The following is a 25579-nucleotide window of genomic DNA, read 5'->3' on the forward strand; positions in this document are numbered from 1 at the left end:
CCTCAGGAAACTGCCTGCGTAGATGAACTTCTTGCCGGATGAACTGCCCTCCGTCCGGGGACCCCCGACCCTCCCCTGGCCATCCCCCCTTCTTAGTCGCCCCGCCGGGAACCCCATCCAGCCGCAGTTTCCCGCCACAGGTCCTTTGGGAGGCTCCTCGCAGTCAGGGCTGGCGCCTGGGACCTCAGCCCGGCCCCCTCCGAGGCCTTAATAAATCTCCTGCTTTCCCTACTGGGCAAACCTAGTCCCGGTAGCTCGGGGGCTCTGGCCTGGCACCAGGCCCCTGCAGCCCGCCCGCATCTTCTCGCCGCCTTCTCTGCAGTGTCAGCTCCCTTTCTCTTCGAGGGTCCTGGTCGTTGGGTTCGGGGCCCAGTCTACCCAGCACGATGGCCACTTAAAAGCCTTAAATTGATCCACAAAGATCCCTCCTCGGACAAGGCCACGGTCACGAGCTGCGGTGGACATATCTTTTGGGGGCTACCATTCGACCCACAACACCCATAAAGTGAGCGCTGGTGTGTCGGCGGGCCTGACGGCAGGGTCAGCTGCTGGCCGACCACGGGAACGATGCACCAAACAAGAGAAGTGGACTCTCCCCAGACCTGGTGGCCTCCTGGGAAGTCCAAGGTGTGTCAATCCCTAGCGTCCCCAGGTCGCACTGCCCCACAGTCTGGGGGTCTGGCATGGGGCCTCGCGTCCTCCCCGTGGCCCTCACCCGGCCACACTGTGCCTCACAGCTAGCACTCGTCCCAGCTGGGCCCCAGGACTGGCCCCCGGGTCACACACAACACTGACAGCTGCCGGATGGGGTGCAGGTGGGGTGGGCCCAGGTCCAGCTGGTCTCTGGGGACAAAGTAGTGAGGGGTGAAGGCGCCCAGGGGGCCTGTGCTGGCGGGAGGTGAACCTGTGTCCTCTGAGGGTGACCACTACCTGGGTAGCTTCTCGGAGCAGGGGCAGGACAGCAAGGGGAGCCGTGGAGCCCTGGGCGGCAGCACCCAGAGGGCCCCTCCGGACGGGGCCACACAGGCCCTCCCGCGCGCGCGCGCGCGCCCCTCGCCCCAGCTGCACGCGGGGCAGACGGCCGAGCCCAGCGCCCGACCCGTGTCTCAGGGAGCCCGGCCCGCCCTTCCCGCGTCCCTACAGAGACAGCGCTGGGGACCAGGACAAGCAGGACAGTGCACGCAGGAGGACGAGGGGCGCCGCCGACGGCTAAGCTCTCCCGGAAAACCACTTGCCTCAAAGGTCACGAAGTCGTCGAATTCCTCAGGGCAGGCCGGCAACTCCTCCTCAGGGGCGGGCGGGACGTCGTAGAGCTGGCCCTGGCCATCGGGATCTGCGGAGAGAAGGCGCTCAGCGGCAGGGCAGGGGGCACCAGCCAGGGCGGGCGCCCAGGGGAAGGGGGCACGCAGTGCCCCGGTCCCAGCAACAGGCAGCTCTATTTCCTCCTGTGACTCAGCTGCACCTCCTATGACCAGCGCTCTATTTTACAGTCGCGACTTTTTTTTTTTGTCTTTTGTCTTTTGTTGTTGTTGTTGTTGCTATTTCTTCGGCCGCTCCCACGGCACATGGAGGTTCCCAGGCTAGGGGTTGAATCGGAGCTGTAGCCACCGGCCTACGCCAGAGCCACAGCAACGCGGGATCCGAGCCGCGTCTGCAACCTACACCACAGCTCACAGCAACGCCGGATTGTTAACCCACTGAGCAAGGGCAGGGACCGAACCCACAACCTCATGGTTCCTAGTCGGATTAACCACTGCGCCACGACGGGAGCTCCATACAGTCTCGACTTTTAAAGCAAAGCTACCCTTTCGCGCTGAATCATGCCGACAGCAGAGACCCCACTTCTTGGACGCACCCCACAGCAGCAGGTCCCTCGCAGGCCAAGGCTCCGGCTTCTGTGGCCTCCTGGCGGCGGGAGGGCACGGCCCGCACCCCAGAGCATGCGAGGCCCCTGCACTCCCTAAAGCTGTCTCCCCACCGTCAGGTCATGAGGAACGTTTACTGGGCTTGGGCCCGGCTCCTGCCCGGGCTCTAAACCCCAGGATCCCGAGAGAAGGGCCGAGAGGAGTGTCTGTCCCCCTTCGACCTCGCTTGGGGCCACGCCACTGAGGAGCGTCTCAGGGGATGGGGCCGGCTGCCAGGGGAAGGGTCAGTCCCTCTCCTGACCTCTGGCCTCTAGGGAGGGGGAGGGGCTGGGGCTGGAAATGCAGCTGACCTCCCAGGGCCGGGACGGAGTCAGCCGTGCCCCAGACGAGGGGTTGCGGGAGCTTCCTGGTGGGGAACAGGTCCAGACCCCAGAAGAGTGGCACCTCCCGAACTCCACGGGGACAGAAGCCCCTCCGGGCCACACCCTTGCCCCACACAAGTCTTCATCTGGCTGTGCATGTGTCACCTCCATGACGCCCTCCATAATGCCTCGAACGCGCCCCTGGTCCTAGGACCATCCCACCAATCATCCAACTGGGGGGGGGGGGCCTCGGCTTCAGCCAGGCCCCCAGCGGTGAGGGGACCTGCACCTGCAGGGGCTGCCTAACTCTGGGCAGCTGGTGCCGGAAGGAGTTCGACTGCAGGCGCCCAGGTGGTGCCCACCAAGCAGGGAGAACGGCTGAGGGCCCCAGGCCGCGGGAGGCGGCAGAGCAGGGAGCACCACACGGACCCCCGAGTCAGCCCGGAACACGTCAGCCCCGCCTTCCCGTGTGGTCTGAACAGCACAGTCACCCAGTCGGACGGGCTGGAGACGTCTGAGGGCCGCGGGGACCAGCAAGGCTCCCAGGAAAAGGACTCGGAAAGTCAGCGGCGGCCTCCTCGGCCAGAGGGCTTCTGGCCCAGCCCGCAGAGGGGGACAGACGTGGCCAGATCCTCACCACAGAGCAGCAGCAGGGCACATGGCTCACGTCCACTTTCTGAAGAGCCCTCTCCATTTGCTCTTATTTTTTTAGGGCGGCATATGCAGTATATGGAGGCTCCCAGGCTAGCAGTGGGATCAGAGCCATAGCTGCTGGCCTACACCACGGCCACAGCAACACGGGATTCGAGCCACACCTGAGACCTACACCACAGCTCACGGCAACGCCGCATCCTTAACCCATTGAGCGAGGCCAGGGATCGAACCCGCATCCTCATGGATGCTAGTGGGGCTCGTTAACCCTGAGCCATGATGGGAACTCTAAGCACAAATTTTTAACAGGTGTTTATCATGTTCTCCCAGAGCTGGGGACTGGGACGAGCCAGAGCAGTGGCCCTTAGGGAACCACCTCCCCTCCGCCTCCTCCTGTCCCTGCAATCAGGCCTCCGGCTCTGACAGTGCAATTTTCCCTGAGCTTCCCTCACCAGGGCGTCAACAAGCCGAGTCAGTGCTCTGCGCTCCGGGATGCAGAACGGACGTCCCGGAAGAGATAGGCTAACTGCAGCCACCAGGTGGGTGCTGCAGAAGACCTGAGATCGGCATCACCTGAAATGCAGCCGGGGCATCCTGTTCCCGTTCTTCCAGAGACTATGAAATCACGATTTCAATGTCATCTTCCCTAACAAAAGATAAATGTCAAATTACCAAAAAAAAAAAAAAAATTACAAGTTACCAATAATAATAATAATAATAATAAAAAAATGTTGGAGTTCCCATCATGGCACACTGGAAACAAATCCAACTAGGAACCATGAGGTTGCGGGTTCCATCCCTAGCCTTGCTGAGTAGGTAAAGTATCGGGTGTTGCTGAGCTGTGGCATAGGTCGCAGATGCGGCTCGGATCCTGCGTTGCTGTGGTTGTGGAGCAGGACGGCAGCTGTAGCTCCGATTAGACCCCTAGCCTGGGAACTTCCCTATGTTGCTAGTGCAGCCCTAAAAAGCAAAAGAAAAAAAAAGAAAAAGAAAAAGAAATGCAGAGCCCTCAGCACCGAGCTGGCCCGGCAGTCCGTCCAAGGACTGGGGAGGGGCGCTCCAACCAGCACAGCCTCCCCTCAGTGCCCGGGCACCTGTGGTCACCTGGAGGCCCAGTTCCCACACCCACTCGCCGGGCCGGTGCTGAGCTGAGAGGCTGTCTTCCTGAAGCCCCCAGTGTGCAGCCTGCCTCCTTGGGTGCCCCGCAGAGCCTCAGGGAGGCCTCTATGCCCACTGGCTTCACCACCTGCACCTAGAAAGCCAGCTCCCAAGGGCACTAGGTCCCCAGAGCCTGAAGCAGTCCTCTCAGTGGGGCCGACAGCGCTCAGAGGGCCAGCCAGCCTGATTCAAGCTCTCACCACCACAGCCTCCCAGCCACCTGCCCACCCGAGGACCCCACCCACCTGCTGGCCGGGCCAGACCAGGCCCCCTTCACCAGCCCTGCCCGTGGCCCTCATCCACACGCTCCAGGGGGTCTGCTCTGCTGCTGAACTGGGCAGGGGCACCATGGCAGAGCGGCAGCACACTGAGGACCAAGCCTCAGCCGCAGGGACCCTGAGACTCCAGAGTATTGCTGTAAGTTAAAAAGCACAGCCCCACTTTCTGGAGCACCCACACGACTCCAGGTCAGACTGCGAAGTTTCTAGTTTTTTTTGTTTTGTTTTGTTTTGGGGGCTGCACCCACGGTATATGGAGGTTCCACCTACGGGTGGAATCGGAGCTGCAGGTGCCGGCCTACACCACAGCCACAGCAACGCTGGATCTGAGCTGCGTCTGCGACCTACACCAGAGCTCACGGCAACGCCGGATCCTTAACCCACTGAGCGAGGCCAGGGATCAAACCCGCAACCTCATGGTTCCTAGTCGGATGCGTTTCCACGGCACCACGATGGGAACTCCGGGAAGTTTTTATTTTTGATTAAACCAAAGTGGACATGTTACCAAAAAGAACACAACAAGAATGAGACTGTGGGGTGTGTGGGCCGTGGAGGCAGCATGTCCACCAGGCTGTCTTGACCTGGAGGCCCTGAGGCAGAAGGATGCACAGCTGTGGAGCCACCGCAGGGTGGACTGGCCAGGGGGAGGGTCGGGAGAGCCCCCCACCACCCTCCAGGGAGGACAAAGGGCACGGCAGGTGCAGCGGGAAGGGCCCGGCCAAGGCAGGAGGGCTGAGGGCTCCGCGCAGTGGACGGTGAAAGCAGGAGCGACCGGATGACGGGGAGACAACCCGTCCTCAGACGACCGCTTCCTCTCATCAGGTGGGCGAACATCCACAGCCTAAACTCCAGACCCGTGCCAGCCACAGGGCAGCCATAGGGACGGGAGCCGCCACCATGCTGCTCGATGGAGGAGGGCCGGGCTCGGCCTCTGGTCACGAGTTTTCCAGGAGCGTGTTCTGATTCCCGGGGCCCAGGACTAGGATCTCCCAGATCACGACTCCCTAGTAATTTCCACAAGCAAGCTCACTCCACCTCCCACTATGTGTGAGCCTCTCAGAGCAGACTGCCCACGGCCTGGGCCAGAAGCCTGCACTTGGCTGAGAGGGGGGCTGCACAGGCGAACCTGGCCCCGGCTCTCGCCCACCCTGTCCTGGGCTCTCTCCTGCCCACACCCAGGGGCCCAGCTGCCACGCTGCCCCGGCCTGACCCTTCAGAGGGAGCCCAGCCTCCACCCTGGCTGGGAGGTGCGGCAGACCACCGAGCTCCTCCGGCCCCTTGGCTTTAGGCGCAGGGACCTGCCGATGCACCAGCCTCTGCAGGAGAACCCCTGCAGGCCGGCCGGTGCCCTGTGCTCAGCTGGAGGCTTCGCGGTCCCCATGACAAACCCAGGGAGGCAGAAGCCCACATCTCACCCAGAGGCTGGGAAGAGAACTGCCTGAGGGTGGCAGGTGCAGTGCCTGCCTTGCGGGCCCCCCCCCGCCAGTTTCTAGGGAGTTCCCACTGAGACAGGTGGGAAGGGCCGGGACTCAGGATTAGGGAACCAAGAGGGGGCGCAGATGCCGGGGTGCGATAAAGACTGGCTCAAACTAGCTGAAACCAAGGTGGTTGTGAGAGCAGTCTGGCCACTGACCTTGAGCTCGTTATGCCCTCAGTGTAACCCTAAGCATCAGCTCCCTTCTGCCAAGGACCCCGCGCCCTGGAGCGGGTTGGCCCTGCTATGGAGCGTGTGCCTGGTCTGCCTGCTTTCCCTCCGCCCTGACTCACCCACGAGCTCATTCCTGTGCCCAGAACCCAGCCTTGGCGGCCCATCCAGAGAATTCCTGCAGGGCCAGGACCCAGAGCTCGCTCCCCTGCAGCACCTGAGTTCCTGAATTCTAGAATTTCCTACTGATGTCGCAGGCCAGCGCCCAAGGACTCAGTGCCCTTCCCTTCCCCCAGTCTTCACAGTGGTTTAGTTCTGGTCTCTGGTTACACAAAGATTCAGTTGGTTTGTTTTATGTTTATTTTTTTGTCTTTTTGCCTTTTCTAGGGCGGCACCTGCGGCATATGGACGTTCCCAGACTAGGGGTCTAATCGGAGCTGTAGCCACCAGCCTACACCACAGCCACAGCAACACGGGATCTGAACGGCGTCTTCGACCCACACCACAGCTCACGGCAACGCCGGATCCTTAACCCACTGAGCAAGGCCAGGGATCGAACCCGCAACTTCATGGTTCCTGGTCGGATTCGTTAACCACTGCGCCCCGACGGGAACTCCTCAGTTGGTTTAATGACGAGAACCACGTTCACGACTGGCCGAGCAGTAATCCAGATGCATGTCTGCCTCTGGCTCCACAGCCTGGGCTGGTTTTTGCTGGGACAAGCGACTGCTTTCACCCGCGCCCCGACACCCACCCCGCCACCAGCTGTCAGGCAGTGCGGCGAAGGCTCCTCCGACCCTCCACGAAGGGCAAAGGAAAGAGAGCTGCCCGGGCGAGGACCACCAGCAAGCAGACAGGCTCAGAGTTTAAGCCCTGTGCACACGCGGGACCCACGAGCCCCCACCTGCTCATCTGCACGCACAAGTGGCACACACGTAAAACCGGCCACACGGCTGGCCTCAAACCAACTCAATGCACGTCCCGGAGTTTCCTGTTCTCCAACTCACACAGTCAGGTTTGCAATTAATGACAAGACTTTAAAATACTCTTAGAGGAGTTCCCGCTGTGGTGCAACGGGATCAGCAGCGTCTCTGTAGCACCAGGACGCAGGTTCCATCCCGGCCTGGCACAGTGGGTTAAGGATGCGGCATTGACGCTGCTCTGGTTTAGGTGGAAAGTGTGGCTCAGATCTGATCCCTGGCCCAGGAACTCCAAATGCTGTGAGGTGGTCAAAAAAGGAAGAAAAAAAAAACAACTTAGAAATTAAGTTTTAAACAACTGATGACTCAGAGAAGAAATCACACTGGATTGTTAAAAATAAGAAAAAAGCCTGCATCTAGAGTTTCCTGAGGGTTAACCAGAGAAGCCAGCCCAGTGCCCTGGGCGCAGCGGCTGTGGCCCAGGTGACCTGAGGAGAAGAGGACCTCCTGGAGGCCTGGCACAAGCGCCTGCTCTGGGGCGGGTAGCACACAGCACCAGGGAGCCGCCAAAAGGCCCCAAAGTTGACAAAAAGCAGAAATTTGCATGAAGCCACCACAAAAATCTGTGTGCAACAACTGTGAGTCAGTTTTTTCTTTTTTGCTTTTTCGGGCTGCACCTGAGGCATATGGAGGTGCCCAGGCTGGAGGTCAAACCGGACCTGTAGCCGCCAGCCTATACTCCACAGCCACAGCAACACAGGACCCAAGCTCTGTCTGCGACCTACACCGCAGCTCACGGCAACGCGGTGTCTGCAGACTGTGGACCCAATACTTGGGCTTAACCCACCGGGCGAGGCCAGGGATCGAATCTGCGTCCTCAGGGATGCTCGTCAGATTCGTTACCTGCTGAGCCAAGACGGGAACGCCCACTCTGAGTCCTCACTGCGAACCTAACCCCCCCCCCAACATCACTACCCCCCACTGGTCACACAGACAGAGGGTAAAGCATCACGACAGGCAGGTGTGAAGCCCCCACATGACCAGTCATCCTAGGCACAGGCCCCAAGGCCATGGACACCTAAGACGTGGGCCCCAGGGACACTTAGAAGGCTTGTCCATCACAGCCCCAAACTGTCATCTGGGGGTGGGTGACCAACCGCGCAGGCACGCGTGCACACGCACCTCCTCACGGGAGGGTCTCCTGACGCAGCAGTGGGGCTGAGCCACACGCCACAGGCAGGGAACCTGACCCAGGCCCACCAGCTGATGGTCTTCCTGATGCCAAGTCCATGGGCGGGAGCGCGCACCGTGGTGACAGGAGCCAGCCACGGAGGTGCCAGCAGGAGGGACAAGATGGCTGGATGGGTCTGGGAGGAACTGTCTGCAGGGACAGTGATCCTCGGGGGAGAGGGGGGGGTCACGAGGCAGAGGAATGTCGGCACGCGGGGCTCCTGTTGGGGCGCGATGGGATCGCAGCTTTTCCGCAGCTCCAGGACACAGGTTCGATCCCTGGCCTGGTGCAGTGGGTTAAGGATCCTGCATTGCTGCAGCTGCGGCATAGGCCACAACTATGGCTCCGATCTAATCCCTGGCCTAGGACTCCATTTGCCAGGGGTTGGCCAAAAAAGGAAAAAGAAAGAAAGAAAAGACTGCAAACAGTGCTCGCTTCGGCAGCACGTACATGCAACAGAAAAGTCTATAAACAAACTCTCGAGTCCAGGTAATGACTGCGGCACAGGGCACTTAGGGGGTGTGTACGGGGGTACAAAACGATTTAAAACGCGTCCCGTCAAAAAAAGAAGAAGCGTTGGCGTTCCCACTGTGGCAAAGCGGGTTGAGGATCCAGGAGTGCTCAAGCTGTGGGGTCACCAACACAGCTGGGATTGGACCCCAGGCCCAGGCATTTCCACAGGCTGCAGGTACGGCCAAAAAAACCCCACAAAACATTGACTGCTGGACAGCTGGGTGGGTGGACACGTGACAACAAACGCGGGAAGATGCTGTCTGCAGACCGTGGACCCAACATACGTGCTCGGGTTGACCATGTACGTCTGGCCACTTCAGCAGGTTTGAAAGTTTTCAGGAAAAGATTTCTGGGGAAAGGGGCACGTTTCTCACATTAGGAGTAAACAGCTGCGTCCGCCAGCGCTGGAGGCGCAGAGAACAAAAGACGCGTGAGGGCCTCCCGAAGCCACGGTCCTCCGGAGGCTCCCGGAGACGGGAGCTGTGCAGCTCAGCCCAGGGTGCCTGAGGCCTAAGGGGCCCACTAAGGGGTGGCCGAGGGGCAGGGCAGGGGGCGGGGGGCCCGGAAGGGCAACTGACCTCCATTCCTGATCGCCGTGACCCCTCGGGAGAAGTCTTCGAAGCTAATCACGCCAAGCCCACTGGGATCCAAGCAGCTCGTTAGCTCCGTCACCTGCAATTGCCAAGTTAGAGTGTTACCCGAGCCGCCACTCGGGGCTGGGGTGGGGTCCCTGCACACACGGTCTCATCGCGTTCCAAGAAGCAGCCGACCTAAAGAGGCTGGTGCCAAAAGGAAGGGTCCTCGATGCCATCGACAGCTCCAGCCAGGGCAAAGGTGGCATCCCGGGAAACGCCGCCAACAGCACCTGGGACCATGAATCATGAATAAGACCCTGCTCTCAGGCCAACAGCCATGCTTCTTAGGTTTCATTCGAGCCAGAACCAGGCTCTGTGCACACAGCACAGACCCCCATCCACCACGACGAGCCCTCCAACGGTGCAGAGGCCCTAGTGAAAATGACTTCAGCAACTAGACCCGAACATCAAAAATAATAAAATGCGAGAAAAGTCGCAATGATGCCCCAAAGAATGAAACTCTCCAAAGAGAAGTTCACATTTCTAAGTATAAACTGGATTTCATCAAAATTTAACACTTTTGCTCGTCCCAAGACACCATTCGTATACCTGAAAGACAAGGCACAGTCTGGGAGAAAATACTACAATCCAGCTAAGACACAAGCACAACTCATTTCATTTTATTTAAAAAAAATTTTTTTGGTCTTTTTGCCTTTTCTAGGGCCGCTCCTGTGGCATATGGAGGTTCCCAGGCTAGGGGTCGAATCGGAGCCATAGCCACCGGCCTACGCCAGAGCCACAGCAACGCGGGATCTGAGCCGCGTCTGCCACCCACACCACAGCTCACGGCAACGCCGGATCATTAACCCACTGAGCAAGGCCAGGGATTGAACCCGCAACCTCATGGTTCCTAGTCGGATTCATTAACCACTGGGCCACAACGGGAACTCCACAATCCATTTTAACGAGCAACAGATTTTAACAGACATTTCATCATCAGATAGGATACATAAATGGCTGGTGAGGAGTTCCCTGGTGCCCTAGCAGGTCATGGATCCGACGTTGCCGCTGCTGTGGCTTGGGACACTGCTGTGGCACAAGTCTGACGCCTGACCAGGGAACCTCCACGTGCCATGGGCTCGGCCAAAATAAAAAAGGCTGATAAGCCTAAGACGGTCAGGATCCTGGGTGCTGGGGGAAATGCAAATTCAACCAACGATGAGATCTGACTCCTAAGACTGGCTTCCATAAAAACAAGTGACAGTAACGAGGGTGACACGGCAGTGGCGACACTGGGACGGCCCACACCCCTGGCAAGGACGGAAAATGGTCTGGCAGAGGTGGAAAACCAAAGCCTACCCCCGCCACAGAAACGCCGCTCCTCGGAATCCTCAATACGCGTTCAAAAAAGAGCCTGCGCGCCCCCGCCGGTGTTCACAGCAAGGGGCGTCACTGGCAAGGGCCCAAGCATGAAGGCAACCCGCAGGCCCCCCAGAGGCGGAGGAGCACACAACGCCGAGGGGAGCACAACGCCGGATGCCCAAACAACCGCCCAGCAGCCAGCCAGCAAAGGAGGGAGGCGCTGACACAGACGCAGGGCCTGAGGAAGCCAGACTACGCGCTGCCCTGAGCTGTGGTGCAGGTGGCAGAGGCGGCTCGGATCTGGCATAGCTGTGGCTATGGCACAGGCCAGCAGCTCCAGCTCTGGCTCGACCCCTGGGGCCCGGGAGCTTACATTCGCTGCAGGTGTGGCCCTAAAAAGAAAAAGAGAGAGGCTCGAGGGCCTTACCGACCCACTGCCACGCTGGGACTTTTGGATTCGGATTCAAACAAAAAACGTCTTAAGCATGTTCCTAAGATAATTTCAAGGTATTGAATGCTGATTGACTATCTGATGATATTACGTAAAGGTTGCTAATTTTTGTAGGTGTGACAATGCTATTTTAGTGGTTTTTCCAGGTGCACTGCTTTTCTTTCTTTTTTTTTTTTTGTCTTTTTAGGGCTGCACCCACGGCATATGGAAGTTCCCAAGCTAGGAGTCAAATCTGAGCTACAGCTGCCGGCCTACACCACAGCCGCAGCAATGTCAGCTCCTTAATCCACAGAGCGAGGCCAGGGATCGAACCCACGTCCTCGTGGATACTAGTGGAGGTCGTTACCGCTGAGCCCCCAGGGCAACTCCTGCACTGCTCTTCTGATACGTACTTACGGAAATATTTAGAGATGCCACAAACCCCTGGGGAGAAGGCGCAGGAACTACGCGCAGGGAGCCAGCGGACGAGGTGCAAGGCGGAAGAGGCCGAGGCAGGCGTGGGGCGTGAGGGAGGCATCACACAGCTCTCTCCGGTCCTGTGCAGGCCTCAGCTTTCCGTAACAGAAATGAGAGAGAAAGGGACAGAAGAGCACAGGGGAGCAGGCAAGACGGGGAACAAAGGAGGAGGCGGTTGGCAGGGAGCGCGGACCCTGGGCCACCAGCAGAGGCCTGCGGGTGGCAGGGCTGGGCGCTTGGGGAGGGGGCGCCCTTGGGGGGCGCGTACCGATGGGGTGTCCAAAGGCGGAGAATCAGCAGTCAAGGGCCCGGATATGAGGCCAAGCCATTGGTCCCCACCATCCACACATAGCCCGCTCAGCCACTCCCCAGTTTGTAAGCTGCGTGCCCTGGGCCCAGCTCGGGCTGGCATGACCTGATAGTTTCAGCTTCTGCAGCCTGAAGCAGCAACTCCCCGCCCTGTCGCCACAGGGTACAGGATGGCAGCCACCATCCCCCAAACCCAGGGCCTGAGTGTTCGTGAGACCCGGCCCGGAGGTCTCCTCAGTCGGAGCTCCCCTCCCTCCTTATCTCACAAAAGCCTTTGTCCAAAGCACACGCTGTCTAGGGACCTGCCCAGGGACACCAAGTCTTGCTGGGGACCTGAAATCCGGGGCAGCCAATCTGTCCTTCAGATTCCTAAGAATTTCAACAATGAAACTACCCATGGGACACAATGTACTCGCTCTGAAACATTAACCCCTGCTTTTGAAATAAATCTGTAACTATTTACCACAGTGGAATATGAGCAAGGATGAATCAAAGCTTTTTTTTTTTTTTTTTGGCCACGCCCAGAGCATGCAGAAGTTCCCAGGCCTGGGATCAAAACTGTGCCACAGCAGTGACACCACCAAATCCTTCACCTGCTAAGCCACCAGGGAACTCCCAAAGCAGGCTTTTTTTTTGAGTCCACGTTATTTGCATAATTTGGAGAATAAGTCATCATGCCTGGAGCTGGTGATTTCGGATGCTTTTCGTATCCCTCAAGCCCAACCACTCCGTTCCCACGCCGGCAGGAAAGACAGGCCTGGAGATGAGAAGCCTTCCCTTGAGTGCAAGACCCAGCAAGCCCGGACACCCACCCAAACCTGCCGGCACCCACCTGGCAAACGGACACAGGAAGCCACAGAAACATTCCAGGATGGGAGCCTCCACTGCAGCTTAGCGGTAACGAACCTGACTAGTGTCCATGAGGACGAGGGTTCCATCCCTGGCCTCGCTCAGAGGGTTAAGGATCTGGCACTGCCAAGAGCTGCGGCGTAGATCGCGGATGCAGCTTGGATCTGGTGTTGCTGTGGCTGTGGCATAGGCCAGCGGCTACAGCTCTGATTGGACCCCTAGCCTGGGAACCCTAAAAAGACAAAAACCAAACAAGAAAACGCTCCAGGAGAGAATCCCACACTGCAGTCGGCTGCAGGCGGACAGACTGGCCTAGACTGGCTCCTGCACGGAGACTCCAACCTCAAGAGTTTAGTAGCAAATTATATTGTTCCTGCTACAAATGTGGAGAAATACCCTGCAAGAGAAGAAACCAGAACAACTGCTCTAACCACAACTAACTCCAACTACGGACCCAGCGTGAACAAAACCTCTTGGAAAGCACAGCAACCCAGGGTTCGTTTCGTTTTGTTTCTTCAAAGGCTGTATCAGCAGCGTATGGAGGTTCCCAGGCTACAGTCTGAATCAGAGCTGCAGCCGCTGGCCTACACCACAGCCACAGCAACGCCAGATCCAAGCCAGGTCTGCGACCAACACCGCAGCTCACGGCAATGCCAGATCCTCAGCCCACGGATCGAGGCCAGGGGGCGAACCTGCGTCCTCACGGATGCGAGTCAAGTTCGTAACCCACTGAGCCAGGGCGGGACCTCTCAAGACTGCGGTCCTTAAACTACAACATTTTCAAAACTGCGTGTCCTACTGAAGCCAGGGTGACCCTGCCCAGAACTCCACCCTAACACCTGCAGAACACTCCGGCCAACAGAAGCAGAGCCCTGCCAAGGGCACAGGGAACCTTTACCAAGACAGGCGCCCAGGAAACAGGGTTCGACAGGCCTGGGTTTCCTGCCAGCATCATTGGCCGCTGCATGAGGCCTATGTCTCCGTGAATGTCTAAAAGCGAACAGCCCGGCCAGGCCACGTGCACAGCTGTCTGGAAGGTGCGGCAACAGGGATCCTCCTCTCCCGGGCAGGGACAGGCGTGGAGCAGGAGAGTTATGTGGGCAGGTGTAGGTGTCCCAGGCAGAGAGCCCAGAGGGGGACACCTAGGGAACTATCGGAAACCACCGTACATTAATAACTGCTCAAGAAAAACATCCCCCAAAAAAAGATAAAGAAAAAAAAGAAGGCAATCCATCTGAGGATTTCCCGTCACGGCGCAGCGGAAACGAATCCAACTGGCATCCAGGAAGACACAGGTTCGATCCCTGGCCTCGAGTTGTAGGTTAAGGGTCTGGCATTGCCGTGAGCTCTGGTGTAGGTTACAGATGCGACTCAGACCCTGCATTGCTGTGGCTGTGTAGGCTGGCAGCTACAGCTCCAATTCAATCCCTGGCCTGGGAGTCTCCCTATGTCACAGGTGCAGCCCTAAAAAGACAGGAAGGAAGGAAGGAAGCAAGCAAGCAAACCATCAGAAAGAAGCAGCTTGTTTAACTAAAGCCTCAGGTCATTGAGTGAAAAAATAAAAATGAGGCCGGCATTCGAGTTCAGACCAAGGGCAGGGGGTTAAGGACTGCACATCTGCTGATTCGAATGAGCCACCCTGACAGTCCGAGTTTGACCTCAGAGGGTCAAATACTCTCTTACCGGATACTGAGGAGGAGCTGCTACTCCAAGAACAAGGAAGAGACGGCCTCTTCCTCCCCTGTGCCTGCCGACCCCTTGGACAATAAAACGTAGCCACCGGATCCTGCCGTCTCCTCCCTGCCCACATCTCTCACAAGCATCCTACCTTAATTAAATCTATTTCTTTGGTCTCTCACTGATTTCCCTCTGGGCTGAAGCACAAAGAACCTGAACCTCAGTAAGTCCAGACACCAAGCGAGTGACTCTAATTTAAAAAACGTGGGTTTGGGAGTTCCTGTCGTGGCGCAGTGGTTAACGAATCCGACTAGGAACCATGAGGTTGCGGGTTCGGTCCCTGCCCTTGGTCAGTGGGTTAACGATCCGGCGTTGCTGTGAGCTGTGGTGTGGGTTGCAGACGCAGCTCGGATCCCGCGTTGCTGTGGCTCTGGTGTAGGCCGGCGGCTGCAGCTCCAATTCAACCCCTAGCCTGGGAACCTCCGTCTGCCGTGGGAGCGGCCCAAGAAAATTGCAAAAAAGACAAAAAAATAAAAATAAAAAACGTGGGTTTGGAGTTCCCGTCGTGGCACAGCCGAAACGAATCCTACTAGGAACCATGAGGTTGCGGGTTCAACCCCTGGCCTCATTCAGTGGGTTAAGGATCTGGTGTTGGCCCTGAGCTGTGGTGTGGGTCACAGACACGGCTCAGATCTGGCATTGCTGTGGCTGTCGTGGAGGCCGGCAGTTACAGCTCAGATTCAACCCTTAACCTGGGAACCTCTATATGCTAAGGGTGTGGCCCTAAAAAGACAAAAATAAAAAATAAATAAATAAAAACAACAAAACGTGGGTCCAAGTCCCAGTCTGGGTTTATGCTGTTGGAGTCCTAAGTGCTGACAGTTTCGGTGATGGGCCACGAGAGACAGCGATAAGGCCAGAGGACGTTAGGAGTTAGGAGTGGCCCCAGACGGGCTGGGGGACACTGACGTCGCTCGGTTTCTGGCCTGCGGATCAACTCAGCTTCATCAGCTCCAGGTCAGAACTCTCATTGTCTCTACTCCTCTTCTTTTTTGTTGTTGTTTTTTGTTTTTGTATTTTTTTGTCTTTTTTGCCATTTTCTTGGGCCGCTCCCACGGCAGACGGAGGTTCCCAGGCTAGGGGTCGAATCGGAGCTGTTGCTACCGGCTTACACCAGAGCCACAGCAACGCGGGATCCGAGCCATGTCTGCAACCTATACCACAGCTCACGGCAACACTGGATCGTTAACCCACTGAACGAGGGCAGGGACCGAACCCGCAACCTCATGGTTCCTAGTCGGATGCGTTAACCACTGCGCCACGACGGGAGCTGCTCTACTCCTCTTCTTGACTCAGGTTTTCACCTCCATTCCTGTTCCTTCCTGCTCTATTCCTTTCTTCTGTCAACTCCAGAACACCCGCGTGACCACCGAGGTGGGCTTTTTACCGCCCCAACCCTTTTCCCAGCTTGTGGCCAGAAACTCCCACCCATCGTGGACCCTGTGGGGACACTTTCCGTCGCCGACGGCTCGGGCACTAATACCTGGTGGAGGGACTACCTTGGAAGGGGCAACATCCACGCCTTCTGCATTCCATTGGCCAAAGAAGCTGTTCCTTGTTGCCTTAGCATGGACAGACCCAGATACAAAACAACCACGACAACGGACTTGGACCCGGCTCCCAGGCCACAGATCTTTGGCACGGCCCTGGCACAGACCTGAGAGAATGAAAGTTAGCAGGTGGAGTTACTCTGCAGTGTGCAGACCATCCGCTGATCGCAGGTTTTGCAAAGAAGGCATCAGAAGAGAATACTGCGAAGGCCCTGACTTATGGGGAAAGGGTTCCCCGAAGGTGAGATGTCACCCACGGACCAGGAAACCACAGGAATCAAGGGACCCAAAGGGGCCCTAGGGGACCCACTGACCCCAATGGCACACCTGGTCCCCAAGGCTTACAAGGTCCCCCCTGGCGAACCTGGTGAGCCTTAAGCCTCAGGTCCCAAGGGTGCCTGTGTCCCCCCGGCCCTCCTGGCAAGAACAGAGATAACGGTGAAGCTGGAGAGCCTGGTTGTCCTGGTAAGCGTGGGCCTCTTCGACCTCAGGGTGCCCAGGGATTGCCCAGAACAGCTGGCCTCCCTGGAAAAGGACACAGAGGTTTCAGTGCTTTGGATGGTGCCCAGGGAGATGCTCGTGGTCCTGCTGGTCCCAAGGGCGAGCCTGGTGTCCCTGGTGAAAACGGACCCCTTGACCCTGCTGGTGCTCAGGGAAATGACGGTGCTGCTGCTCCCAAGGTTCTACTGGTGAGGCTGGTCTGCCTGTGCCAAGGGTCTGACTGGAAGCTCTGGCCCCCCTGGTCAAGAAGGTCGCCCCAGACCCCAGGGCCTCCTGGTACCTGTGGTCAGGCCAGTGTGCTAGGTTTCGCTGGGCCTAAAGGTGCTGCTGCAGAGCCTGCCAAAGCTGGAGAGCACGATGCTCATGGACCCCTGGCACTGTTGGTCCTGATGACAAAGATATAGAAGCTGGAACTCAGGAGACCCCGGACCTGCTGGACCCAGTGGTGAGAGGCGAAAAAGGCCCCGCTGGCTCCCCAGATGCTGTCATCTTCCGAGCCCTGCTGGTCCTCCCGGTGAAACCGGCTAACCCCACGAACGGGGGTTCCTGGAGACCCTGAGGCCCCCAGCCCCCTGGAGCAAGAGGCAAGAGAGGTTTCCCCTGAGAGTGTCATGCGCAAGGTCCCCCCAGTCCTGCTGCTCCACCCCACAAGTGGTGACGTGGTGAGCCTGCCCCCTTGACCCCCAACTCCCGCCCCGGCCCTGCTAACTTCACTGGCTCCCCTAGCGCTGATGGCCAACCTGGCACTAAAGGCGAACCTGGCAATGCTGGTGCCAAAGACGACGCTGGTCCCCCTGGCCCTGCTGGCCCCACTGGTAACGCCGCTCCCAGACCCAAAGGTGCTCATGGCCCCACTGATCCTCCCTGTGCTACCGGTTTCACCATATGCTGTGTAACCTCTACAGTGGCTGGAAAATAATGTTAACCAGAGTGACACTGGCTTACAGCCCTCCCGGCAGAAGCGACAGTGAGCCAGTGTCTCACGCCTTCCCTAGACGGGCCAGTAGGTGCCAGGCGGGAGTAGGACAGTTACACATGTGCCAGTAAGGGACCACAGACAGAGAGGGAGACGCAGGGAACTGGGGGAGATCACTCTAAGGTAATAATTGCCCAAGAAAGCCATCAGGAGTACCCGTCGTGGCTCAGCAGTAACAAACTCAACTAGCATCCATGAGAATGCGGGTTCGGGAGTTCCCGTCGTGGCGCAGTGGTTAACGAATCCGACTAGGAACCATGAGGTTGCGGGTTCGATCCCTGGCCTTGCTCAGTGGGTTAACGATCCGGCGTTGCCGTGAGCTGTGGTGTAGGTCGCAGATGCGGCTCGGATCCCGAGTTGCTGTGGCTCTGGCGTAGGCCGGTGGCTACAGCTCCGATTCGACCCTAGCCTGGGAACCTCCATATGCCACAGGAGCGGCCCAAGAAATAGCAACAACAACAAAAAGACAAAAGACAAAAAAAAAAAAAAAGAGAATGCAGGTTTGAGCCCTGGCCTCCCTCAGTGGGTTAAGGATCCCGTGTGGCTGTGGCTGTGGCTGGCAGCTGTAGCTCCAATTCTCCCCCTAGCCTGGGAACTTCTATATGCTGTGGGTGCAGCCCTAAAAAGCAGGGGGAGAACGAGTCATATTCCTTGGGGTGGGAGGGGGGCAGACAAGTCACAGCAGCCGGTGACAATAAGCAAAATGCTCCTGGGGTCTCCTTAAGCAATACATAAACTTCGCACCAGACGAGCAGGTGGGCAGGAGGACAGAGAGAGAAGCAACCCTCAGGAACCCGGCCGCAAATCATTCTGAACAGCCCGCAGTTTGCCGGCGTCGCGGCACTTGCACTTCTCTCCAAGAGGAGCTACAAGATGCCTCTCAGCTGTCCTCGAGAGCTGTCATCTTTTTAAAATAAGAAAAACCCAATATTGAATTTTCATGCTTTTTAGAAGCAGTGGGACTACAACAAACCTTTCAGCATTGTTTGTCTTTTTTTTTTTTGCTGTTTTTATCTTTTGTCTTTTGAGGGCCGCACCCCCCCCCCCCCCCCGTGGCATGTGGAGGTTCCCAGGCTAGGAGTCCGATCGGAGCTGCGGCTGCCAGCCTACACCACAGCTACAGCAATGCCGGATTCGAGCTGTGTTTGTGACCTACACCACAGCTCACGGCAATGCCAGACCCTTAACCCACTGAGTGAGGCCATGGTTACCAGTCAGGTTCGTTAACCGCTGCGCCGTGACGCGAACTCGTTAGTCTTTTTTCTCTTTTTTTTTGGGGGGGGAGGCAGGCCTGAAGCATGCAGAAGTTCCCAAGCCAGGGATCAAACCCATGCCACAGCAATGACAACTCAGGATCCTTAACCCACTGAGCCACACTGGAACTCCCAAGTGAGTCTTCGTTTTCTTTCTTTCATGGCCACACTCACAGCATATGAAAGTTCCCAGGCCAGGGACTACGTCTGAACCACAGCTATGACCTAGACTTTAGCTGTGGCAACCCTGGCTTCCTTAACCCACCACACTGGGCCAGGGATCGAACCCAAGCCGCCACAGCAACTCGAGCCGCTGCAGTTGGATTCTTAATCTTTTTTATAAAACTTCTTACAGGAACCCTTTCAACCACACAGAAAATTTAAGAATGTCAAATATAGGAGTTCCCATCACAGCTCAGTGGAAATGAACCTGACTAGTACCCATGAGGACACAGGTTTGATCCCTGGCTTTGCTCAGTGGTTGAAGGATCCAGGGTTGCCGTGAGCTGTGGTGTAGGTTGCAGGCATGGCTCAGATCTTTCATTGCTGTGACTGTGGCATAGCCTGGTGGCTCCAGCTCTGATTTGACCCCTAGCCTGGGAACCTCCATTCCCAGATGCAGATGCAGCCCTAAGAAGACCCCCCCCCAAAAAAAGAATGTCAGATATAATGACTCTCCCAAAGTCTAACCACCACAAGCAGATTAGGAATCCACAGAATTTAAAGATCCAGGGTCACCAGTGTTGCGGCTTGGGTTGCTGCCGTGGTGCAGGTTTGATCTTTAGGGTGGGGATGTCTGCCTGCCACAGGTGCCGTGAAAGAGGGAGGGAGGGAGGGAAAGGAAGCAAGCAAGCTAGACACAACAATGGATGGTTCAAGACGCCTGTGAAGCGGTGGTGTCTGGGCATGTGCGTGTCCAGAGCACAGGCCTGGGGACAAAAGGGTCCTGCAGGTGGTCCCACTTCCTTGACCAGCAGGAAAGCCTCACACCAGAGACCCGGAGACCTGGGGTCTTGGACAGACAGTACCAGAAACAGAGTTTCAGCCGCTGTACCTCTCCTTCGTGCCACCACCGGGGTTTCTCAGGGGCTGTGGGGGGCGATTTATGCTTAAAGATCCTGTTCAGAGATTTCTCTAGAGGAGGAGAAACATCTCCTGCAAATAACTGGCCAGCAGTGCGGACCCAAGATGAATACTGACCGTCTCCCTAAACACCCGGCCCGCTCTGCAGTCACTGGGTCCCGCTGGGAAAAAGGAAGCGGTCACTTCCGGGCTGCTTGAAAGACGCGGCATGTTCACCTCTAAAGGTAACTCGCTAAGACAGGCGGGCTACGTAACATAAAATGTGCTCGTCTGGAGCTCGGGTTTTCTTTTTCTGCCTCAAGTTCAAGAACAGCGCCCTAGATCACCTGTGACGGGGAACTGATTAACCACCTCTGGCTCGAGGGGGAGGACCTCAAACCCTCTACAAGATGCACAAGGTCACGTTTCCTGTCCCCAAGAGGTGTGTGTCACGGGCAGGATGCCACTTTTTTTCGGAAGTTGGTGCTTCAGTGTCACCAGCTGTGTCCTTTGTGGATGGAAGCGCCTACTTCGCGCCCAGCTGTAGCCGGGGCCTGGCTGGCTCCTCATGCCGCCCTCTGGGACAGGCCATGGGTGGCCGCCAGCTCCAGGAGCTGCTGTCTCCCTCCGTCCGTCGTCTCTGGGACTTCAGCAGCTCATCCATTCTGTGTGAAGATCTTCTCTGGGGGGCGGGGGGTGGGAGGGAGGCCACGGTCTGGGACAGTGTCGCCTCCAGCTGCTTCGGGGGACATGGCACTTCCGACCACGTCGTTTCTGTTAACAGCTTGTGCACATCCTGTGCACACGCTGCACAATTCAGCAACTTAAAGGGCACGATTCAGTGGGTTTTGGTATATTCACACAGCTGTCTCCACGTTATTTATTTATTGGTCTTTCTAGGGCCGTACCCACGGCGTATGGAGGTTCCCAGGCTTGGGGTCAAATAAGAGCTGTAGCCACCAGCCTACGCCAGAGCCACAGCAACGCGGGACCCGAGACGCGTCTGCGACCCACACCATAGCTCACGGCAACGCCCCACTGGGTGAGGCCAGGGATGGAACCTGCAACCTCATGGATACAGGTTGCGTTCATTACTGCTGAGCCACAACAGAGACCACCCCCGCCTCCTGCCTGTTACTTTAAAGACAAACATCTTAAAACGCCCGTGAGAACACTCGGGCAAAGCGGCAGCGGGCACCTTCGAGCCGTATGCGGAAGCGCTGAAGAAATGAAACAACTCAGAGCAGTAACAGGGCCCAGGCCCATGTCGGAGTAAAGACAAAGCTAGCAGGCCCACGTCTCGGGTCAGTTGTCCCAGAGCCAGGAGCAAGCCCGGAAGGGACACCTGGGCCCACGGGCCCCTCGGGGGCTGCGCAAGTGTCCCCTCCGGGGCCCTTCTCTGGATCGAGGCCTCAGGCTCTGCTCCCCGCCAGGAGGGGGGCAGCGCGGCCTGAGCCTGACGGTCAACCGCCTCTCTGCACACTCCTCAAGGACACCCCTCGGCCCAGCGCAGGCCCCGGGGACAAGCACCGGAGGGAAAGGCCACCGCACAGGTATCCAGCGTCGGTCACGGTGCCAAGCCTGGAGCCAGACAGCGGCGCATCTGCCCAGAAGCCCTCTGACTGCTCTTCAGCCTCCGACGGTTTGGGCAGCCAGGGGGTCCCTGCCTCCACATCTCCCGAACGTGCTCCTGGCGCTCTTGCCTGGCTTGTCAGATGGACTGTGACGTCCCGGGCTCTCGGGGTGCAAGGCAGCTTTCTCCTAGCCCCACGCGAAGTCTGGCCCGGCCTTGTGTGGCCTGCATGTCAGGGACCTCGCATTTTCCGCGGGAGACCTCACACCATTTCTTCCTTTACTCGGCGGTTCCATAGCCTTCACGCACGACACCCTCCTGCCTGCGGCACCAGCCGCCGGTGCCCTCTGCCCCTGGGGCAGGCTGCGCACTGTGCGGCCCGAGCTTCCTCGGCGGCAGGGCTGCACTCCTGCTCCCGTGGGCAGGAGCCCGTGTGCAGCTGCCGCTGGGAGGCCAGCCGGCAGCTGCTGTGGCGTCTGCCACCCACCCATCCTGATGCTCTATGGGGGGCCCGCTTCCATCTCCAGCAGGTGTCGAGCAGCCTCTCCACACTGGCAGGATCCACCGAACCTGCCGGGGGTGCTTCCCCTCGGGAAGAGCCCTTTCACCCGGAGACCGTTCCCAAGTCCACACGTGCCCTCAGAGCCGGGCGATGCCCCGTGCCCTGCCCTCGCTTCCGCCAGCTGGGCCAGCACCGTGCCTCAGCCGGCAGGCACTGCCCTTGTCTGGCATGGCCTGGGCTCTCTGCCTTTCAGACACCTTCTGGGATGCAGTCTGGACGTGAGCTTCATTTTTTTTTGTCTTTTTGTCTTTTTTTGTTGTTGTTGTTGTTGCTATTTCTTGGGCCGCTCCTGCGGCATATGGAGGTTCCCAGGCTAGGGGTTGAATCGGAGCTGTAGCCACCGGCCTACGCCAGAGCCACAGCAACGCGGGATCTGAGCCGCATCTGCAACCTACACCACAGCTCACGGCAACGCCGGATCGTTAACCCACTGAGCAAGGGCAGGGACCGAACCCGCAACCTCATGGTTCCTAGTCGGATTCGTTAGCCACGACGGGAACTCCACGTGAGTTTCATTTTTAAAGAAGTGCTTGCATCTCACTTTTAATTCGCTTTCTGGTTCTCTGAACGTGATGCCTTCCTTTTTCTGACACCACCATCAAGTTCTGTTTTCCACGTTCTCTTCTGCTCTCGGCACTGCCTCTGCTTCCTTCCAGGGCCTTCTGCCTTTGCCTTTCTTGTTTTGGTCTCTGCCTTTCCTCCCGGAGGCTTGCGCGAAGTCTCTGAGATCCCTAACCGTCCCTCACACTTAAAAGGTGGTCATTACAAAGCGGAGGAAAAGCTTGGTCTTCCTGGTGGGCTTGTTGATTGGGTGCCTCACTGCAGGTGCCCCGGGCAGAGACGGCTCCTGGGCTGTCGGCTGCCCCAGGAACAGACGCCGTGGGGCCGGGTCCTGAGGGGCATGGGCAACGGGAGAGCTGTGAGGGGCAAGCGGGATGAACACGGCTCGCGCTAACGGCAGCAGACAGCTGGCCGCGAAGACGAAAGCTGCTGTGCTACAAGAAGGCCACACAGGCGACAGCGGGGTGGTCCCTAGGAGCCGAGGACGCTGCCTGCCAACCTCCAGCAGGAAAACAGGGATGTCAGGAGTTCCCGCTGTGGCACAAGGGGACCAGCAGCGTCTCGGGAGCCCTGGGATGCAGGTTTGATCCCCAGCTTAGCACAGTGGGTTAAGGATCCAGCCTTGCTGTAAGGTTACAACTAGGGCTGGGATCTAATCCCTGGCCTGGGAACTCTATATGCCACAAGCTGGCCAGAAAAGCAAAAAGATAACAGGGCTGTCAGCCCCACAAGTGTAAGGAACTAAATTCTGTCAACTACCTGAATCAAGGTGGTGGAGGCCCCAGGGCCCCCGGTGGGAAGGCAGCCTGGAGAGATGCTGAGATGCTGAGCAGGAAGGGTGGGGCACGGTGCCCCTGGCAGAGGGCACAGCTGGTGCAAGGAGCCTGCGGAGGCCAGCCTGCGGCACACAGGGAGCCTGCAGGAGGCTGGTGCCCTGGGAGAGCTCTGAGTACAGGAGCACGGGGGGACCTTAACAGAGCTGTGTGGCTGCCTGTGACGAGGGGCTGCAGGATGGGGCAGTGACCGGTGTGCCCACACTCCAAGCAGAGCAACAAAGGAGGCCTGACAATGGGGGGCCCCAGACGTCTCCTGACGACAGAGCCAGCAGGGGTTCCCGTGGGTCCGATGGAGGGAGAAAGTGGCTCTGGCCTGGGGCACTGGCAGGGTGGGCTGGCAGCTGCCTGAGGCGGGGACCCTGCAGGTGGCACTCAGAGCTTCAGCCGTGAGTCGGAGATGTGCAGCTGACATCTGAGCTCAAGCCAGGGGCTGGAGTGACGGTGAGTGTCATTAGCATGGCATCGAGGCCACACTCGGCAGGAGCTGAGAGTGAGACTGTGTGTATGGGGGGCAACACCAGCCCTGGGCCTCCAGCCGGTCAAGACCAGGACCAGGACCAGGACCAGGGCCAGGACAAGTGAGATGAGACCCAACAAGCCAGCTGTGCTCAGCGCTGCCTCAGGTTCCCTGGTGAAAGGGACTCAGGAGCCAGACGCAGCAGCGCAGGCGTGGAGGCTCCACACGGCGATGGAGAAGCAGGGTCGCTTCGCTGAGGCTCCACCCTGTGAAAGGCCGGGCAGCGTGGTCCGGCTGCCTTCGGCTGGGACGAGACAGGATGTAAACGTGACCGCCTCGACCAGGGCCGGGGCTTCATGCGGCATCTGTTTCCAAACCAGCGATGGAACCTGGGCTGCAGCGGTGACAGCACGGAGCCCTGACCTCGAGGCTGCCTGGCAACTCCTTTGTCTCACGCGTTCCTACAGCTCAGGGCATGAAGCCGGGCCCACGGCTGTGTGACCATCCCGGTCACCACCAGAGCCTCTTCATCTCCCAGCCGAGCACCCGCACGGCCCTGCCTCCCCTGGCCCCGGCCCCGCCCCCTCTGTCTCCCGTCTGTCCCTTGAGGTGACGCTCTGGGGCCCTCGGGGAAGTGGAACCGAACGCGACCGTCTTCTGCGCGTCACCGCTCATTCACTGAGTGTCCTCCGGGTTTCCCCACGAGGGTCCACACGGCGGAACGCGGTCCCGCACGCGCACACCACATTCAGGGCGCCCCGCAGGCTGGCCGTGCACCTGCAGTTGCCTCCATCCCTCGACAGGGCTACCACGGACAAGGGTGTGCAAGCGCCTCATGTACGATTCTAAGGGAAAAAGGGCACAAGCCTGGTGACACAACACACGACACCCAGCAGCCTGGCTGAATATGGCCAGGCGACTTCTCAAGACCGTCCACACACACTGCAGTCAAGGATTCTCCCCACCTCCTGCCCTAACCCCTCGCAGCGCCTGAGCGGCTCCACCGACCTCCTGGGCCGGAGCTGGCTGCTTTCCCTTCTCGGATCAAGGAAGCCCCCCCACCCCCGGTCCCACATGAGCTTCCTGCTGCTGCTGGCACTAAGCGCCGCAGACTCAGCAGTGTTCCGACAGCTGTGGAGGTCAGGGTCCAGAACGAGTCTTCGAGCCAAAAGCAGGGAGTGGGCAGGGCTGGAACCTTCCGGAGGCCCCGGGGAGAGTCTGCTCTCTACCTTCCAGCTGCCAGCACTCGCCGTGGGGGCTGCACCCCAGCGCTGCTTCCCCCGACACACCGCCAGCTCCTCTTCTGCAGTCAGGTCTCCTCTGCGTCCCCCTTCTAAGGACCTTTGGGGCCGCGGTTCCGAGTCACACTCGTTTCCGCTGCACCACGACGGGGACTCCTCTAGCCGCTTCTTTCCTCGAAGAAATCCGGCTTATGTGAATGCTGCCTTAGCCCTTGATTTTCACCCTCTGTGGACGGGCACTGCCCCGGTCCATCCTGCTCACTGCTGCACCCCAGGGTGCGAATGTGCCTGTCCCACAGGAGGGGCCCAGGCTAACTCAGGGAACTGTGGCCAGCAGCTAGGAGCAGCAGCAGGAGGCTGGGTGTGACCCCCTGAGGCCACAGCAAACCAGGCCCAGAATACCTGCTTGTCCCAGAGCCCACAGCTGCTCAGAGAGTGTTTCCACGTCCCCTTTTAAGGTGACAGACCCCTACCCCCACTGAGGAACTCAACACCCGCCTGGTCCCCATGCTCTGCCTCAAGGAAAGGCCTCTCTCTCCTTGGAAGAGGAACCCAAGACCCACCTTGCAGGGACAGCCTGCCCACGAGAGACACCAGGGGAGTTCCCGTCGTGGCTCAGTGGTTAACAAAGCCGACGAGCATCCA

At 58.5% G+C, this 25579-nt stretch overlaps 1 protein-coding gene across 4 annotated transcripts in view; it reads right to left on the minus strand.

The window, feature by feature from the left end:
• RAB11FIP3 (RAB11 family interacting protein 3) overlaps positions 1-25579 on the minus strand; it is a 73538-nt gene that overhangs the window by 24407 nt on the left and 23552 nt on the right. For all 4 annotated transcript variants that reach the window (XM_047781114.1, XM_047781113.1, XM_047781111.1 and 1 more), the window contains exons 2-3: positions 9202-9295; positions 1236-1333 (exon numbers count right to left, since the gene is read on the minus strand). In XM_047781114.1, the coding sequence (XP_047637070.1) occupies positions 1236-1333; positions 9202-9295 (192 nt within the window). The remainder of the gene's footprint in view (positions 1-1235; positions 1334-9201; positions 9296-25579) is intronic.

This window comes from Phacochoerus africanus, chromosome 5 (genome assembly GCF_016906955.1).
Source record: "Phacochoerus africanus isolate WHEZ1 chromosome 5, ROS_Pafr_v1, whole genome shotgun sequence".
Taxonomy (NCBI): domain Eukaryota; kingdom Metazoa; phylum Chordata; class Mammalia; order Artiodactyla; family Suidae; genus Phacochoerus; species Phacochoerus africanus.